The sequence below is a fragment of the Heterocephalus glaber genome, unplaced genomic scaffold, assembly GCF_053883595.1.
Source record: "Heterocephalus glaber isolate CG9 unplaced genomic scaffold, H.glaber_assembly_v1.0 deba00001444, whole genome shotgun sequence".
Taxonomy (NCBI): domain Eukaryota; kingdom Metazoa; phylum Chordata; class Mammalia; order Rodentia; family Bathyergidae; genus Heterocephalus; species Heterocephalus glaber.
In genome coordinates, this window is record NW_028258297.1 from 17022566 (window position 1) to 17043004 (window position 20439).

Sequence of the window (20439 nt, forward strand, 5' to 3'; positions counted from 1 at the left end):
ATGATCAAGCACAAAACACTCTCTGTGCTGGTCAGTGTCCTGTTTCCTCAGCTCTGGGCTTCCTCACTCAAGCTAAATTGGCAAATGCGAAAATAATAGAAGAGGGTCCATAAGGAAGACCTGTCATGTCAGAGAACGCTGATGAAACAACAGCACAGTTATAAAAAAGGAAGATGGGATCCGGGGATTCAGCTCAATGGTGCTGCTGCCTGCCTCACTAAGAGCAAGGTCCCAAGTTTGATCCCCAGTACAAAAAAAGAAAAAGGAAGATGAAAAGTTATGACACTGTCTAAGTTAGAAATCATTCTATTTCACACAGGGACACTGTACATTCAATGAAGGAAAAGTTTGGAAAGAAACTCTATGATGCATTGTTAAGGTAGGGGTTTGGAAGATTTAACACCCCAGACTTAATAACTTAGATACTATCATGTATTTATTTCATTCTAAATAGAAAGAAATTAAGAGTTTTTGAAGATGTGATATGTAAGCAATGTTTTGCCTTTTATTAGAAAAATACCAGTAAATACCTTGTACACAGAACATATTTGAATATGCAAGCAAGTTCTAAGTCAGGGGGGCCTCACTACAATTTTCAATCCAAAAGCTGAGACTCCAAGTCAAAATATATATGACTTAATATGTATACTATGCATTTATATAATATTCATACTTATATATGAAATCTACATTAATATCTTTACTTAATACATAATAACATTTTTAAAATAAATGAATTGTGTAATATATATGTCTGCACTAAGCACTTTATTGCTGCCAGCTGTTTTTATTTTTATTATTAATATTATTTTCCTCATAGAGGAGAAATTCCTGACATGAATAATATTTTGGATCGAGATGACCTAACAATTATGAAAAGAGCCATCTTTTCAACACAGGTAAAAAAAAAGTACCCATCATTTCTCATAATTATTAAAATTAATCTAAGTCAATATTTAAATATTAAATTAAATATTAAATTGGAACGTGCCAATTTGAGAACTTTGCAGAGCTGAGAGTTAGAAGACATTCTAATACAGTCACTTTAATGATGGCTTTGTATGTATTTTGTGAGTAATCTTATGGGCTTCTTTCTAAATAAAGAAAATGTGGTATATATACAGAATAAAGTACTATTCAGCCATGAAGAGGGAAAATTTTTGAGTCATTTGTAGGAAAATGGATGGACCTGAGACCATAATTTTAAGTGAAATAAATCAAATGGGGGTTAAATATTGTATGGTTTTTCTTATATGAGCAATCCAAAATATAAATAATTTCAAGAGCAAACTAAAAGATAGGTGAGAGGAAACAGGGAGGTGGACTGTATGCAGATAGGGAGCAGACCCAGGGAAGGGGAAGAAGTAATGAGGATTCAGATGCAATATGTATATTGCCATCTTGCCACAATGAATCTTCTCATTATATATCACAACATGTACTAATGAAAAAAGTATAGTGGGAAGAACAACAAAAAAATCTTTTAAAATTATGAAATTTGTCCTTGCATCCACTTACAAAATTCATTTGTAACTATTGTTTCCAGTTGAAAATTTTTACATTGTAATAAAAACCTACTAAATTTTTCCAAGGGCATAGAATTTGTCAGAGTAGAAAAGATGTTCAAATGGAATTATGGCAAAAAAAACCCCAGTAAAACAGGGCCGGGGATTTAGCTCAGTGGTTCCACTGCCTGCCTCGAAAGTACACGGTCCCAAGTTTGATCCCCGGTACCACCAAAAAACAACAACAACAAAAACTAAACAAACAAATCTTGGGCCGGGGATTTAGCTCAGTGGTTTCGTCGCCTGCTGTGCAAGCCCAAGGACCGGAGTTCGATCCCTGGTACCAAAATCAACAACAACAACAACAAAAACCAGTAAAACAAATGTTTTAGGCATGCACCCAAACTCTTGGCCTACTAGTGAGATACCAGGAACTGGAGAACAGCTCTGCTAGAGGACTCCAGTAAAGTTCATCTTGGGTAAGATCCCAGACACGCTTGTATTCCAAATAAGTCCCTGAGGCAGTCTGGAAGTTTGGCCTTTGTTATCGTGGGCACAGGTGAAAACAGAAGCTCCACGTGTCCCCAGTGTGCAGAAAGTTCTTGAAGTGTTCACCTTCCTCTGAAGTACACAGGAACTTAGTCACCACCGTCTGGTCATCTCAAGACTAAGTGCATAAAGGTTGCTTCAAAGGTCAGTGGCCTGTGGTTGATATTAGTCACACTCATTAATTCCTTCCACCACTGACATTTTCTTCCTTCTGTCATTTCAGCGACAATCTCTGCCACCGGTGACAACTCACAACATGATTGATGACTCCACAGACCCTATTCTCAGCACCATTAGGCGGCTCGGGCTTTTCAACAGCCGCTCAGACAGAGTCAAGGTAGAGCCAACTGGTCATGAGGCTGCTTCGCAATGACATAGCATAGCTTTGGGGAGAATTTTGTAGAAGCTTCTCTTCATTGTTTCAACATTTACCAGAAATATTTGAAGTATTACTGAAGAAAACCAATTGTTTTTTGTTTTAGGGACTTAGAATATAATGAATATTTTATATCATTCTTCAAAACTGAAATGTACTCATGGCTTTGAGTTAGAATCCTAATTTATATTTTCATTGTACAATGTGATCAATAAGCATAAAAAATCACCTAATTCTTGATACAAATATGTTCTAAGAATGACTTTAATAAGTATAGTACTAATATGAATCATGATTATTCCTTCCTGATAAAGTTCAGTTTAAGGGGATGAGAAGCTTCCAGTGTTAGAGGATGTTTTTATGTAATTTTCTCCCGACCAGTTAATTCTTTTTACTTTTGAGTTTCTGCAACAATGAGGCTCAGTATTATTTGCTGAGAGTCTTTACATGAATGAAACCTGGTTTCCCCACTGTGAAGCTTAATCTCTTGATACTTACTGAGCCTGCTGTGTGCCAGGCATGGTACCTGGTGTGGATGGCAGAGGAAGGACATGAACAGATCATTGTTTAACTTTACTCTCTTCCATCCATCCATGTTCATGATCAAATTGTCATAAGCTGCTTCCAGTCTTTTCAAACACCCCACTCCTCCTTCTTTTCACTTTTAGAAGATGATTTTCTTGAGAATTTAATGTTATGAGCTCCTTCAGTGTCTCATGGAAGCCTCAAATAAAGATTGTGACTCCCCCCCTCCAGTTCTGACATTTCATTCACTCCCATAATACCCTTAGGGAACTTGCTGTATCTGTTCTTGTCCCTCCCCTCTTTTAAATTTTATTGTTGTTTTGTGTGTTGGAGACTAAGTTGAGGGCTTCCTGAATGCTAAGCAGGCACTCTACCATTTAACTGCATCTCTAGCTTTCTCTTCTTTCTCTTCCCTCACTCCCTTTCTCCTCTCCTCTCTCTTTTTCTCCCCCCTCCCCCATAGTGAAGACTGAACTCAGGGCCTTCAGACTTAGATACATTTCCATCCCTCCTTTTATATATATTTTAGAGACAGAATCTTACTAAATCATTAAGTTGCTCAGGCTGGACTCAAACTTGTGATCTTCCTGCCGCAGCCTCTTAGAGTGCTAGGATTCTAGGCATGCACCACCATGCCCAGTTATTACACTCTCTTATATTGAAGATTTTTTCCTTAGAATTAGCCTCTCTCCTTCTTTTTACAAATATGCCTTAAATCTCTCCGCATTTGAAAATAAACTTTGCCTTAACTTTCTCCTCCTGATGTTTTTGGGGAAAAATGATGTATTCTTAGATTCTGTCTTAGTTACTTTTCTCATTGCTGAGACAGAACACCTAACACCTTAAAGTTAATGGAGGAAAGGTTTATTTTCACTCACAGTATGTAGAGGTTTCAGCCCATACTCACCTGGTTCCAAGGCAGGGCCATGTAGCAAAGGGACATGACAGAGAAATAGTTCATGGCATAGCAGGCAGGATGCAGCAAGCAGCAGCATCAAGCCTCCCTTTCCCTTTTATTACATTCAGGCTATAAGCCTATTGGTTGGTGCCACCCACACCCAGGGTGGGTCTTCCCATTACTATGCTAAACCAATTAGTGGTCTAATTTAGTTATTATACTTCCTTGATCCATACTGATGCACCCTAGATCCAGCTATCTCTGAAGAGCTCCACCTGTGAGTGTGTGAAGCTCTGGGAGTACATCTGGGCATGAGCCATAACACCAATGGGTACCGGTAGTGAGACAAAGGGAGATGTCAAGGATAATCACCCTCTGCATCTGACCAATGCTTTCTAAAAACTAAAGAAAGACTAGGAGAAGCTAGTTTGAAGGTCATGTCATGAACTTAGTTCAATTTTTGTTAGATTGAGTTAGAGTTGCATGTGAGATGTCCACTCTGAGATGTGTAATAGGAACTTAGAAAGCACAAGTTTGAGACTTACAAGGGCAATTGCAAAGGAAGCTATTGGTGCAAACAGTTTTGTGGTAGAAACAAGAGAATGGTGACCTTTAAATCCTTGAAAATGGGGTTGAACAAGTGAAGAAAAATATTGACATAAGGAACCCTCAAGATTTCAGAAAAGGTTAAAAGAAAACTCAGAGGGGAGAAAGAGCAGAGAATTAGAAGAGAAAAATATTTCAAGCAGGAGAAATTTTCTTAATGGTTGGAAGAGCTCCATGATACAGCTAAGCAGTCAACAAAATGTTCCATCCTGTGTTATCCCATCATTTTCATACATATTTACACATATACATGTATTGTGCTATGCCATACAGTTGTGAGTGCTTTTCCATTTCTTTTTTGGGTTCCTGTATTTACAAATTTTCACACTTAACATGCCCTCCTGCAGCAAGAAGGATAATATCTGGAAAAGTGGATTTCATCTATCATGGATGCCCCACCCTTTACATTTTTTTTCTATCAGACTGGATCCACAGAGACATTTGTCCACAGAATGTGCCAGCACTAACTTGTTCTTGTTGTCATATAGTTCATCTGATCCATCCTTCTCAATATTTTTCATAGAAAGGTAGAGGCAAGGAAAGCTTGTTTTTATGTACATTTCTGTTTTCCTTGGACCCTTGTATGTCACACCCATATCTACCTCTGTGGAGCCTCCAGTGAGGATCTGTCTGATGTCTTCACACCTGTGTGAGTCAAGGGCAATAAATACAATGGGAAGGAGGGATGCAAGAGGGTGGAGAAAGGGTGATAGGTTATGATATTGGCAGCGGCCCATGGTTTTCTCACTCTTGGGGAAACTGAGGCTGAAGGGGCCCTTGCAATTGGGAGCTCTGAACAGAGAATTCTTTACCAATCTATGTTTAATTTGTTCTCTTTCTCTCACTTTGCAGTTCTAGGGATCAAACCCAAGCACCCTACCACTGAGCCATACCCCTAGCCTTATGTTTTTTATATCAGTGATTTTTCGGGAATGGACAAGTTCCTACTTACTAAACATATTAACACTCAACACCTTTGTGTGTTTGTTGATGCCATTATCTCTGTGAAATCCCCTTATCACAGTCATGCTAGCATTTTCTTTGGGATCCAACCTGCAAGTCAGCTCTTCCTTGCTCCACTTTCCTCTGTGCCAGACAGGCACTTTATGTCTACTGCAATTACATAAATTAGCCATTAAATTGTATTTTAAGAATTTTATGTGTCCATATGTTCAGAAAGGCTGTGAGTTCTTTGAAGCAGTGATATTGTCTTGGTTATGGTGCTCTCTGAAGCAGATGTGCGGGCAGGTTAGATACTCAAAAGGCTCCTTAGAGTAAATGCCTGTGAAGCATAAAGAGGTTGGAGGCAAGAATGGACAGAGAGATACAGTCAGACACCCATGAAAGGGGAGCACAAAGAATCAGACAGGAAGATCCACAAACTACAGCCCAGTTCCAAAAATGTCTCAGTGTTTCTTCTCTTCCTCTCCCTCCCTTCGTTCCTTCCTTTCTTTTTTCTTTCTCCTTTTCAGAAAGAAAAGTTGAATGTGTTTAATGAAAAACTAGAATTAATGAAAATTAGTTAGCAAATATACCGAAAAGTCTACAGAAAGCAGCAGACATACAGTGAAGCACAAAGGGGACAAGCAGTGGTCTGAGACCAATCCACGTGACTGGTCAGGGAATGGACCTAAATCCACACACAGGACGGACTCACACACACACAAAGTACAGCACTTTTCTGGAATTTAATATATACTTAAAGCACTGAAAGATACATCCATCCATTCTAAATTAGGTAAATTTAATTTTCATAAAAGAAATCTTTAAAGCCGGGGATTTAGCTCAGTGGTTTCGCTGCCTGCTGCACAAGCTCAAGGACCCGAGTTCGATCCCCGGTACGAAAAAAAAAAAAAAGAAATCTTTAAAAACTTAGCTGGGAGGGCTGGGGATTTAGCTCAGTGGTTCTGCCACCTGCCTTAAAGCACAGGGTCCCAAGTTCGATTTCTGGTACCAAAAAAACACAAAACTTAGCCATCACTTAGGCTTGTATTAATTTAGGTACCTGATTGATCACTGGCCTTTTAAATAGAACTATACAGAGTAGATCTTAATTCTCAGAATGGCTTGGTAAGTGTTTAGTACTAAATACAGAACAATGCAGACTATTTTGAAAGTAAACCAGCTTCCTAGAACCTCACTTTCTGTCTGAGTTAAATAAAAAGTCAGTCAAGTTTGTTTGTTTATTTTGTTTTTCCTGCAAATAGTGCCTGCTGTGAGCCAGGTGTGGAGTCTTTCATATACAAAATCTCATTGAATCCTTTCTATAACCTCCAGCTGACCTCTAGAATTCCCTCCTCTGCCCTGGAGTTCTGCAATTGGCTGGTTTATGGCCCAGGGCAGCTGCTGCTTATTTTAGCTGTGCAGTCATTCTGGTAGTCTGGGACAAAATGAATGAGCCGTGATATTTCGTGTTCAAAATGGAGCCGTGGACAGGGCAATTTTTTCTAAAATTGGAAATGCTAAAATAGTTACAATAATTTTCAAATCCTTTTTCTGGTTCTTTGCTGAGAGACCAGAACCCCTTGCTAGCAGATAGTACCCAGGTACACGTCGTAGGACTCTGTCTCTTTTTCTAGTGCATTACTTTACACATAATAGGAATTCAAATCATGTTTTGTGGAAGAAAATAGTTTATCCACTTACTTAGCGCTTTTGTAATTCTTGAGCCTGAACAGACCGTTGATTTTAAGTACTGGCTTTGGACATTTTTTGAGCATTGTACAATTTTACTTCTTCAGTTTAATGTACTCCTATGATCTACTGAGATATAACAGCTGTAGCATCTTTGTAGATCGATGAGTTAAAATTCTCCATTAAAACAAAGACTTCAAAGTGTCTTTTCCTTTAATTTTTGGCATATAATGAGATTATAAAATAGTAACATCAACTTAAAATGAATAAACCTACGGCTTTTGTCCTGCCTTGCTTTCTTTATTTCTAAAATTAGGATAATGAGAATGTTCATTCTTCCCACCCCACAGTGTGGGTGGGACAAAATGAAGTAATATATGTGAAAGCTGTTTATGATGCATGTAATGTTATAAAATGTTATGATTTTTGCTAAATCTCCAAATTAGGATTTTTCTTCAAAGTAATCTCTTTTATGGGCTGGGGATTTAGCTCAGCGGTGCCACACATGACTGACATATGCAAGGTCCTGAGTTCGATTCCCAGTACCAAAAACAAACAAACAAAAAAATAAAAACAACAAAAAGCAAAGTAATCTCTTTGGAATAATAAATATTCCTACTCTGTGAGTAAAACGTGAAAAGTGTGGTGTGCCTTTTCTTTGTTCTCTGCCTTTTCTTCTTTCTCTTTCCTTCTAGAACAATTTGTTTGTAAAGCTACTAGGTGGGGCCCACAGTACCAGATTGGGGAGGGTGCCCAGGCTGTCCAGAGATAGGCATCAGGGTGAGAAAGGGCTGCACAGTCGCCACACAGCCTGAAGCAGAAATTCAGAGGCAACCGGGAGCTAGGAGTACATCTGTGCATGCGAAGAAGCATGCAGGTTTATATGCGTGCTTTTTTTATTACTTAGAGTGATACACTATAAATCATTTATGTGATTAAAACCTATCATGCTCGTATATACCAATATCTATTTACACATTAGTTTATCAATTTTTAAATGCCAGCACACCACTGCATACTGGTCATGGCAAACTTGCTGCCTTTTACTCTGAATAAAATGGAATTTTGAATGGGGTTGGGATTGAAGCCAGGGTTTTTTCACTGAGCTACATTCCCAGCCCTTTATTTATTTTTTTAATTTTGTGACCAGGTCTATCTAAGTCACTAAGTTGTCCAGGCTTGGCTCAAATTTACAATCCTCCTGCCTCAGCCTCCCAAAGTACTGGCATTGTAAGTGTGCACCACCAGATCTGGCTATGACTAACATTTTTAAAGGGTCCTTGGCTATGCTGAATAGAGAACCTCTTGAAATAGAGGCCAGAACATAGAGTAGGAGGCAGCTGCCTCTTAGATGAGAGAGAGAATGATGTCTTGGATGAGATCCTCTGGTGTGATCTCATCTAGATGAGATTCCTAGACCATCCTCCCTGTCCCTTAGCTTCTCCACTTGGTTAACTCAGGCTTGGGGTATGTCAGAGTGGCCTATTGCATAGATAGCTTCCCTCTTTGCTACACAAGTTGGGGAAATTAATAAATAAAACAGAGGTCATCAGTTGCTGCTCTGTTGCTGCTCAAGGCAGGATTAGAAGACATTGTTTAGTAGGAGAGCAAAAGTGGACACTCTTATATGCCATGCCTTGACACATGGGCTGAGACCACAGAGTGGATACTCTTACTTAAACAGAGTGATATGAGGAGCATAAAAAACAAGCCTTTTTTCTTTTTTCTTATCTCTCCCTCTCCCTATTAAATGTGGGATGCAAGTATCCTTATAGTAGTAAAGTAACCAAATGAAGGGGAATTTTTGCTTTCCATTCTTCTTTTTCTCATTAGTATTGTTCTTCTTTTTAGATAATTTTGCACCCAGAGTTTTTGTCTTCCACCAGTCCCCTGTTGCCCATGGATTATGAGGAGTTCGTGCGAGGTTGTCATCTTGGTGTGTTCCCATCATACTATGAACCCTGGGGTTACACTCCGGGTATGTGACAAATATCAACTGTGAAGTAGTATACTATTTCATATGGACATATATAACATTAAACTTCATATGTAATTTATACTAAAATTTTGACCTTTCAGTTCATCTTAAAAATTATTTTGGTTCATCTATCTCAATAGTCAATTTTATGATTTTTAGATACTAAGAATAAGGACAAGATTATGTAAGTATACTTTGGTGTGTTTGGCATATTTTTTTTTTTTTTTGGTACCAGAGATTGAACTCAGGTCTTTGCGCTTGCGTAGCAGGAGGTGAAACCACTGAGCTAAATCCCCAGCCCTGTTTGGCATATTTTTATGAGTATCTGATTTATTGCTTCATTGCATTGCAAAGAAAAAAAATGTTTTATAAAGGTTGTGTTTATCTCCACCTGACCCATCCACTAATGAGAAGACATTAGCTACAAGTAGAGTTAATATGAGAAATAATGATCTAGCAATAGAGTTCTCTAAAACTTATTTCAGAAGAATACATTTTAAAAAGTCAACAGATGTATTTATTTGGAATAAGTAACATGGTCACATATTTAAAAAACAAATAGCATACAAATGTATAGTGAAAAGTTGTCTTCACATCTCTGTTCCCCCAAAAGACATACTATTAAGAGAAAATGGCAATTAATGGTAGATAATGTCACTAATAATATTATTGCCTTTCAAAGCTCCTCCTCCCATCCCCACCCCTTTTTTGGGGTACCAGGAATCAAACTCGTGGCCTTGCCTATGCCAGGCAGGCGCTGTGCTGCTGAACTACATCCCTGGCCCTTCCTCTTCATTTCTAAGAGATGGTAGATTCTCAGATCCACTATTTATTTGTCCTTTCTGGCCTGTAGTAGCCTGGTTGTGATCAAGAGCAACTGATATGTATTTATACTGAAATGACTAATTAAAAGGGAAACAAATACTTTAAATGCATGGCAATGACAAAGAATAAAAGAATGACTTTCCTATCTCTTATTGATAATCAGAGATAATTTTCCTCATTTGAATACAATTCCATTTATGACCTTAAAAGAAAAAGTTCAGAAAATATTTGTATTTATAATTAAGAGAATGAATTTTGTCTTCTGCATCTCAAAGACAACAGTGATCTGAAACTCCAGTAAGGGGCAGCAGAGGCCAAGGTAAGGGGATAATAGGTAGAATGAAGAAAAGGAAGAACTAGGCTGTTGAAGTGGGACTGTCCTGTAACTCCAGCTACAGTAGGTTGGTTTGGGAGGATCATTTGACACCAGCCTGGGCAACATAGCAAGACCCTGCCTCAAAAACAAAACAAAACAAAAACAAAGAGAATTATTTTCTAATATATGCATTCTTTCCCCAGAATTTAATTTAAAAATCCTATAAAAATAGGTTCCTAGAGTCTTTAGGCTCTGCATTTATTAATAAAGTCCTATTCTATTGTTTTAGATTCCACCAAAGATAATTTTCCAGCAACTGTAAAAATCTTAAAACTTCCTGACAAAGGATTACTACTTCTTGAAACACATCATAAAAAAATATATCAAACTCCTCTTGATTTTGAACTACTCTCTTGTAGTTCAAAAGCTCATTACTGGCATCAGTTTTACTCTGTGGCACTGGTCTCTTCTTATGAAACGTTCACATAGACATCTTAGGTCATTTAATGGAATATTGAACAAAACATTTCACCAGTGAACTTAACACTTCGTTATTGAACCTTGTTCCTACTATTCTTAGTAAGAAATGCAATTTACTATAGAAATTATCACAGATAGAAGAGCAAAAGTCCAAATGTATGAGTGACTGTGTCATGTGAGGATTCATTTTTACTGGGTGAAAAGAATGTTATGTAACAGCTGCCTTTCTTTCCACCAAAATGTTTTTGTATAGGACAAGGTTAAACTTAACAACCCCAAACGACAAGCAAGCTCTCATTAATGTTCTAAGATAAAGACCAGGAAAAATGTTTTATAGATGGGAAAAGGAATTTGTGGAATACTCCATGTGGATGAACCTATCTGTGTTTTAAATTAACCAAAGGGAGTTGGTCACTTCTCACTCAACCTACAGTTAAAGAAATAGCAAAAGTTCTGGTGAAATAAATGTAGCCTTTGCATATTAGATAACTGATTTCTTTTTAGAATAATCTTATGTGATATTGGGTCTAACTCCCTATAGGAAGCATTCATTAAAGTCTGCTCAATGTGTTAAGAAACCTACATTAATCTAAACACTTATTTCATTAAATAAGGCTTACATAGCTGCCTGGCACTTTACTACAAAGTTTATTAATAAAAATTTAAGTTTTTTAAAAGAATACAGATCCAGCTGGGCATGGTAGTGAACACCTGTAATCCCCACACTCCAGGTGGCTGAGGCAGGATCGCAACTTTGAACCCAGCCTGGGTTAACTTAGCAACTTAGCATGATTCTGTCTCAAAATTAAAAATAAGGAAAAGGATTGGGGATGTAGTGAGAAAGCTCTGTATTCAGTCCCCAATAAGAAAGAAAGAAGAAGGAAAGAAAGAAAGAAAGAAAAAAAGAGAAAGAAAGAAAAGAGAAAGTCATGAAATTCTTGGAAAAATTGTGTATACATAGTTACATGAATTTGTCTGGGGAGGAATTCCAGAATTGTCATCAAATTCTCAGAGGGATTTGTAATCCCCTTCCATCCTCTTCCCCTTTACCATGCCTCAAAATTAGAGAACCAATGATCTCTATCTGGAGATCTAAGCCAAAAGGAATTGCTTGAAGAAGAAACGAAGCTGCTGTCCACACTGTATTACTTTATGAGTAATGGGGAGATCACTTTTGTACCCACACCTGATCCACAACCAAGAAAAATTCAATATTTAGATATAAATACTTCCTTAAAAATGCATATGTCCACCAGGTGTGGTGGGACTACATGCCTGTAATCCCAGCACTTTGGAGGCTGAGGCAGGAGGATCACTAGTTTGAGGTCAGCGTGGGCTACACAGCAAGTTCAAAGCCAGCTTGAACTACACAGTGAGATCCTGCCTCAAAAACCAAAAATAAACAACCAAAAATCATAGCTCCTTGTGAGCAGTAGACTTTTAAAAACATACCGTATTTTCTGGGAAACAAGTTTTGACCAAAAGATGAGAGAATACTGATAGAGCTCATTGGTTCACTGAGCACCTAAGAAAGTGGCAGAAACTTGGGCTGAGGAGATTTATATGAGAAGAGAGAAGCTGGTCAAGTCCAAATCATATTTATCCTAGTCCCTGTATTTGCCAAGTAGAGTAACAGGCTCAGATTGGAGCAAAACAATGTGAAGTTGTCCATGTTACCTAACTTCTCCGTACTTCCATTTATCCAGGGAGACTGGTAGTGTCTTTTCATAGGCTTGTTGCGATGATTAAATGCATTCATAAACATGGAAAGAACTTAACACCTGCCTGGCATAAAGTAAACATTCCTATTGCTAAGCCGACTATGGCATTTTTCTCCTCTGCATGCTCATGAGCAGCTGGTCTGAAGCAAAACAAGCCTTTGTCTCTTTGTCCTGGCAGCCGAGTGCACTGTGATGGGCATCCCCAGTGTGACCACAAACCTCTCTGGCTTTGGTTGTTTCGTGCAGGAGCACGTGGCTGATCCAACTGCTTACGGTGAGGTTTTCATCAACTTAACCTGGGGAGACCTGGCCTCTAACCAAGAAAGCAGGGATCTTAAAAGAGCCTAACTCTAAAGCTGTCCTAATAAGTAAATGAATCTTTATATTTCTTATTTCCTTAAAAGTAGATCTAATTATGTGGTCCATAGATAAGAATGCTACTAATATTAAAGATATTGTCCAAAAGACAGACCACAAAAGAAGTGCAAAACCTAGACAAATTTTACCCTTGACCTGTTTTCTTTTTCCAGTGGTGATGGTTTTTTTTCTGAGCTCTGACTTGAACCTCTACTTTATAGAAATTATATTATAATCACTATTGTCTTAACATGCATATATTGGTCATTATATTTAGAACAAATGGATTATATATATGTTTAAATATATAATATGTGTAATATAGGTATACTATATGTGGATTATATATAATGCTTTTATATATACATATATTATTTTTTATTTTACTATTTGTGCCAAGCTAGAAAATTTCACTTAAATTGTTTAAGATGGTAGGAAAATTTGCATATCACTGTCTATCTTTCCATGTTGCCTAGCAGCAAGAAGAGTTAGGATAGGCTGGATTCCATGTCTGTGTGATGCCAATTGCTTTAGGGCGGCACTGTTGCTGTGCTGTGAGGTGGGAATACCGCGGAGGCTAAAAGGCAGTAATCCCAGGTCCTACCCCAAGCGATCCTGGTTAGCGAGCAGCCACTGGAGAATCACTGATCCAGCATATCCCTAGATGTAAGATCCACTTTGTTGGCTGATGGTGATGGTTAGTCCATTAGAAGACCACAGAAGATATAAAGTCTTAGGAGGGAAAAGATGAAGTGTTGGCAGTAGCTCAGTCAGGAAATAGCTGGTGCATATACTCTTTGGTGGAACCACACAGATAATAAAGAATAGGAGAAACAGTTGAAGCTTAGCTCTGTCTTTACCAGTGAATTGGCTTTTGTGCTTTTCAGGTATTTACATTGTTGACAGGCGGTTCTGCTCTCCAGATGATTCTTGTAATCAGCTGACTCAGTTTCTTTATGGATTTTGCAAACAATCACGCCGCCAAAGAATCATCCAGAGGAACCGGACGGAGAGACTCTCAGATCTTCTGGACTGGAGATACTTAGGCAGAGTAAGCGAGCCTCTGGTAAACATGGAGGAACCACTTTAAAAGTTCTACTGCATACTAAAGCATTGATTCTAGCCATAGTCTGTGGAGTAGATTCAACATCGTGACTGTTAAAATCCAGGAGCTGTTTCCATGTACTTTTTCACTTAATATGAGCCTTCAGAGACCTAAATTCAACTCTTAGCATTGAGTTTGAGTCCATCCATAATAGCAAGTCCATCAGGATCTAGCACTAATCTGACTAGTTATTCTACTGTCAGTGTTTAACTTGACACATTACAACTATGCAGAAACATTTCCTGAAATCAGGGAAAACATCAAGACAACCCAAGGGATAAAAGGGGATCTCCTTTATTAAAGTCCTTGCTCAAGAGAGATAATGTGATCATATTCCCCAACTGCAGTAGGGGGTGAAAGTGATGCTGTTTTTCAAAACAACGAGACCTGAAAATACCTCCAATCGATTATGCAGTAGATATATAAACACCCAGATGTTCACATATCTAAGAAATAAATGATTTAATATTAAATAAATTGACTTTGCCTTCATGTAATCTGCTTGCACATTGCCAAACCCTCCTAGCCAAATTGCAGATGTTTCTATTGGCTGAATATCTAAGCAGACTGATGGTAGGGGTCAGTATAAACTGGACGGTTAGTTTTACTGTCTCCATTTTATAATGAAAACAGAGAGAGAAAGCTATTAGGAGTTATGCTTCTTACCTCAGGTCTGAAGCAGGATTTACACCCAGTCTGTCTGACTGTCCAGACCCCATCTCTGTTCTATGTCACACCATTTCTCTGTAGAATGAAATGAGTGTTTTCAGTTACCTTACTATACAATTCAGAGCTCAGTATGGCCGGTATTTCTGCTCTGCTCCAGTATTTTTGTAGTAGTTCTTTGCCTTTGTATTGAAAAACAGTAAAACTATAGGTTATTGTTTCTTTCCTAATTCTCAAACTTAGGGTGACTAGGTTCTGCCATATATATGTGTGCTGTGCATGTATGTGTGTTTCAATGCCATATGTACACGTACCAAAATATTACATAGTACACTATTAATATATATATATATATATATATATATAGCTTTTAAGTTTTTATGTATTAGTTAAAATAAACTTTAAACCAACTTAAAACATATATATTTCAGACCAAGGAGAGTAAGGCCTTATATTGGAATTGGGTACTAAGATATCCAAACACTTTTTCTTCTTTAACTTGCGAATTTTTTTTCTCAATAGTTTTACCAGCATGCTAGGCATCTGACTTTAAGCAGAGCTTTTCCCGACAATTTTCACATGGAACTCATGTCACTACCAATGGTAAATATTTAATGTATTATTTGTTTTGGAAGCTAAATTTTTTATTTGTGACAAGTTCTAAGAAAACTTTTAAATCTGAAAGTAGCTGGGCTGGGGATTTAGCTCAGTGGGGCCATGCTTGCCTTGCAAGTGTAAGGTCCTGAGTTCAATCCCTGGTATAGAAAAAAATCTGAAGGTAGCTAAGTACACAAAATACACTTATTGGGTGTGTGGAATCAATGCAAAGAATAAAGGAACTCACCAACTCGACTATCTCAAAGCCTCTGATTCCATCCACCCCATGTCTGGGAGAAGTATACTGGAGAGGCATCTCTACATGAAAACTCTTTAAGCCTTAATGCTTAAAGTGGTCCATGCTGTTGAGGGTTGTTCAAAAATAAACTGAGCTGCTTTAAGAGGATAGTACATTTACTATTCAAGGGTGTGTGTTCAATATAGCATGACTACTTGGCAAGAATAAAATTCAAGCATCACAGGAGGAACTGGATCAACTGAGCATTTATGTGCCACTCAGCAGTGATTTCCAGTGAGTCTTCTTCTAAATTCCAATGAGGCATCTATATTCTGAGACCATGATAGGTCGCATTTGCTATCAGATTCCCTTAGAAGGAGAGAAGACAGGAAATACAACTTGAAGCAAGGTAGTAGCAGGCATTTCTCTTTAGTGAGATCAGTCCTTGCAGAAGTCTACATCATGACATAAGACCTAAACTTGCGTGGCTCCCTAGGTACTAGGTGATGTTATGGGTGCAGAAAGATAAGACTCACACTGTTGGGTACCAGATTCACCTCAGCATAGTGTGGTGGTGCACAACTGTACTACCATCTACTCAGGAGGCAGAGGTGAGAAGTTCACTTCAGCCTACGAGTTCCAGACCAGCCTAAGCAACAAAGAGGGACCCCAACTGAAAAAATTCTCAGTCAAAGATCCACCTTAGATTAGAAGCTCTATGCTCTGCATGAGCTGATATCTTGTCGCAGCTCTAAAAATTGGCTTCCACCATCCCTCAAAGGATTATGCACAGTTAGGAGTTATCACAGAGATCACCCAAAACTATAGATCCCTATTGAGTACTTATGAATCCTTCAGGTTCATACATAATCTGATCAAAGGTCTCAATCAGGAATTACTTTTATCATGATTTTGCCTAATAACATAATTTATATTCTACTTAAATTAGGTTTCCAGAGGAAGCAATCAGAAAGATTAGCCTATAAAGAAGGCAAAAAAGGGTTTTCCTAACTGTTCCATCTACAAATTCCCACTCCCATGCTTATGCTTCTAGGATTCAGAGAATTGATTGCTTATTTAAAGACAGACACTCTTCTTGATAACTTAACTATATTTATCCATTTACTTGTTCAATTAATAAGTGTTTGGCTCTTACTCTGAATGAGGTCTTAAGTGCAGAATTCAGCTCTTTTTATGTATGTGATTCTTTCAAATAGAGCACCTGAACCTTAAAATGATGATAAATTATAGTAACGTACAAACATGGTTGAAATCCTGAGTAGCAAATGCTGTAACACTTTTACACATTTGTCTCCCAGTTCCAGCACATGCACTCCTAGAGCGCAGGGCAGGGATCACGCTTTCCAACTCGTTTCTTTGGTGGCATTGCAGTACCTGACACAGAGTTGGTGCTTAGTACATGGTTGTAAATGAATTTTCTCAGTGATTCTTAGGTAGCAAAGCAATTTGATTAAAACCTAGTGATATTTGTCCATTAACTAAAATGACAGCAACTGTTGGAATTTCCAGATCAACTGAGCAGCCTGGCTTCCAGGATTCTTTCTGGTACTGGCTATACCTGGCCATGTCCTGCAGCTGTACTATGCAAATCCAAAGGATGAATCAGGTGTGTCCCACCTGTGACCCCTGTGCTGCAGATGGCCCTGAGCAGCTGATAATGTGCTTCCACAAGGCTGTGAACTGTTAATATTATTATGCAGTTTTTAGCAATACTTTTCATAACTCAATTGCATGGTGCTTAAGTGCAAACTATGTAGGCAACAGTGGAAGAGGGTGTAGGGGACTGCGCATATCAGCTATATCATGTATTATCTATGCTGTCCCAGACAATTTCTCTTCGCTCAGTGAGTACTGCAGAAGATGACATAGTGACAGTATCAGCCATGTATGTGGCAGTTGAGATTAAAGGCCCCGGAGCCAGTATAAATCTTCACTCTACCACTTTCATGCCATGTGACCTTGGGCAAATCATTTGGCTTCTCTACCATTTATTTATTTATTTATTTATTTTTGTCAAAAGGAAGAATACATTTATTGGGATGTTGTTAAAAAGATTAAAGGTGAGAACACGTGCATAGCACCTGGCACATTTTGATGCTTAATAAAAGATAATTGTACATTTAATGAACCTCTCTTGAAGTTGGGATACCAGAGTCAAATTGAATTAGAGTTTACTAGCACCTGAATAGATCACAAAACATGTCTAAATGCTTTTTAAAAAATTAAATGTGCATGTATAGTGTTTACATAATTGATGACCAAGGAGTCGTAATGTTATTGTCTCAATTTTGTCTTGGGCAGACAGATGGGTTTAAGTATCCCAGGCCTTCCTCAGTACCACCCTCTCCGTTGGGGTCTCAGGCCTCCAGTCCTCAGAGCAGCGATGTGGAAGATGAAAATGAAGATGAGCGATATGATGAGGAAGAGGAGGCTGAAAGGGATCGGTTAAATATTAAGTCTCCCTTTTATCTGAGCCATGTTCCTCATGGGAAGAAAAAGCTGCATGGTGAATACAAGAACTGAATTCCATCCTTGCTGAGTGGAGCTGATGTAGTAAGAACACACTCAGAGTGATTATTTAACAGAATGAAAATGCCATGTTTCATTCCATTTTCTTCCTGGAATTACAATGGAATTTATTCTCTGCCTAGAAAGTAGGGAGTAAGTGAATGGCAATTTTGGAATTTAGAATAAAATCCAAATTATTATTCCTCTCTAAATTTAGGCAAGAGGAGGGATGTTAAAGGGACAAGACTAGAAGTTTTAAAAAATTGCTAACTTAAGCAATGGAAATATTCTTTTAGGAATAGGTTTTTTTGGTTTTTTTGTTTGTTTGTTTTTTGTTTTCCTGTTCTGAGAATGGAATTCACAGCCTTCACACTGAGCTATGTCCCTAGGCCATTTTTATTTTTATTTTTTTGAGACAAGGTCTTACTAAGTCACTAAGTTGCCTAGCCTGGGTTTGAACCTCCTGCCTTAGCCTCCCAGAGTGCTGGGATTACAGACGTACATGTGTCACAATGTCCAGCCCAGGGCTTACTGTTTAACTTTTCATCATCATAATCCTTTGCTTAGTATTGATACAACTTCTACACCCCCATCATGCAAGTCTCCCATTCCATTCTCAAAGATGCTATGAATATACACTACTGACATATTTTAAATAACTCTTACTGATTATTTTTCATTTTAACATGTGTCAGCACCCTAAATTTATATTGAGCTTTGCTGAGAATTATCAAAATCCATAATAAATAGCGATACTAGATCTATATCTTGATGCATATTTATAACCTCTCATATGAAATCTAGAGTTCATGTTCAAATCAATGATAGAAAGATGTTGCCACCTATAGTATATCAACTTACTGTAACATTTTTCTGTTCTTTAAATGGAAAGCTTTTTTGAAAATTTTGGCAATCTCCCATCAATGATAAATTGTTAAATTCAAAGGAATAAGTATATCAATATTTAATGATTTATTTTTATTGCTATGTTTTGTTTAAAAATCTTTTAGACATTAGAATAACATGTAAAGCACTTGTTGTGAATAGTACTTAATATAACATTTAAAACTATCTTTTTAAAAAGTAGCAAAAAATTGCATCTACTTAATTATGATAAGAACAATGTCTCTAACATATTCTGTGATGTGCTTAGAGTAATTACTCTTACACTGGTTTATGTTTTAACTGTGATTTAATCTAATTTGGCAAAAAAAAAAAAAGAGTAAAAACAGCACATTCACTGTTGAATTCTTTTTTTCTTTTAGTAACAGAGTAGCCATTCGCTGTGTGAGTTCCATCTCATGCACTGTGAATACCTTGACTGACATGTCAGTTGGCTTTCATTTGTAGAGGCTCTAAAACAGTGCTGGTCTTCTCAGTACTGGGTTATCGATGGTAAAATGGAAGAGGAAGAAAGACAATGTGTCTCATGGGTCAAGACCAGTGAAAAACTGTAACCCAGCTCTCCTATTTCCCCACTGACTAGGAAAAAGTGGAATAATGGATATAAGCAACAAATCAAGCCAAAATGGAATATGTTTGCAAATACATTCTTTTTAGAGGTTCAAGAAAAAAGAAATTACCTAAAGCATAACTCTTGAAAAATGCTCTGCAAATGCTAGTAAACCTAGGGTCTGCAGAGAAGTTTGAAAAACTCTGCACTAGAAAGCAGAAAAAATATGATGGGGATTTCTATTGCAGACTTATTTGTTAAATTCCCAGAAAAATGTCATGATGGTGAGGGGAGTTTCATTGTTACAACAGTCATGCCAATGCATCCATAGTAAAACATCACAATGTGTACTTTCAAAGGATACTCTTGGTGGGTATGGTTTACAGTTATTGAAAGCATGATGCACTGTACAATAAAATGTCTCAGTATAAGACCTTAAAATTAAATTCTTTTTGTTCAATGCGGTAATAGTTCTATGATTAGAAATGCATGCAATATAAATAACTGCAGAAATTAATTGAGTTGCAAACACCTGGCTTTGAGTGACAAATTGTAGAAATTGGAATTTCTACCCCGCACTCCTCAGCTTTCTACTGAGACAGCTACTACCACTTGATTCCATTTCAGTCATTTATTTATACTTTCCCCAAGATCAACAAAGCCTGTGAGAGAAACAAATGGGGTTGTTAGTAGATAACTTTGTGTCTCATAATGTGCCTTGTACAAAGGGCAACCCCATAAGTAAATGGTTTTGTTGGAAGAAATAAAGGTACAAAAAATCGATCTTTTTATGGAAAATAATGTATAGTGCTTCATCAGTTGATGACAAGACTTTTTTAAATGGATTGTACAACTTGCTAAGATCTGTTGTGACCCCTCAAAATGCAGATGTTGAGGGCTGGGGATGTAGCTCAGTGGTTCTGCCACCTGCCTCTAAGTGCAAGGTCCCGAGTTTGATCCCCGGTACAAAAGAAAGAAAGAAAGAGAGAGAGAGAGAGAGAGAAGGAAGGAAAGAGAGAGAAAGAAAGAGATCCTAATCCCCAATATGACGATACTAGGAAATTGCAGCTTTCGGGAGTGA

General features: G+C 37.8%; 1 protein-coding gene across 7 annotated transcripts in view; it reads left to right on the top strand.

Annotated features, from left to right (window-relative positions):
• The window catches only part of Gys2 (glycogen synthase 2), a 53415-nt gene extending 33597 nt beyond the window's left edge, over positions 1 to 19818 (top strand). For 2 of the 7 annotated variants that reach the window (XM_004845774.3, XM_004845773.3), the window contains exons 9-16: positions 320 to 379; positions 821 to 899; positions 2278 to 2391; positions 8945 to 9071; positions 12592 to 12687; positions 13658 to 13821; positions 15064 to 15144; positions 17699 to 19818. In XM_004845774.3, the coding sequence (XP_004845831.1) occupies positions 320 to 379; positions 821 to 899; positions 2278 to 2391; positions 8945 to 9071; positions 12592 to 12687; positions 13658 to 13821; positions 15064 to 15144; positions 17699 to 17920 (943 nt within the window). In that variant the 3' untranslated portion in view covers positions 17921 to 19818. The remainder of the gene's footprint in view (positions 1 to 319; positions 380 to 820; positions 900 to 2277; positions 2392 to 8944; positions 9072 to 12591; positions 12688 to 13657; positions 13822 to 15063; positions 15145 to 17698) is intronic. The other 5 variants (XM_087214028.1, XM_004845775.3, XM_004845776.3 and 2 more) reach the window with 3 other exon arrangements.
• The last annotated feature ends 621 nt before the right edge of the window (positions 19819 to 20439 follow it).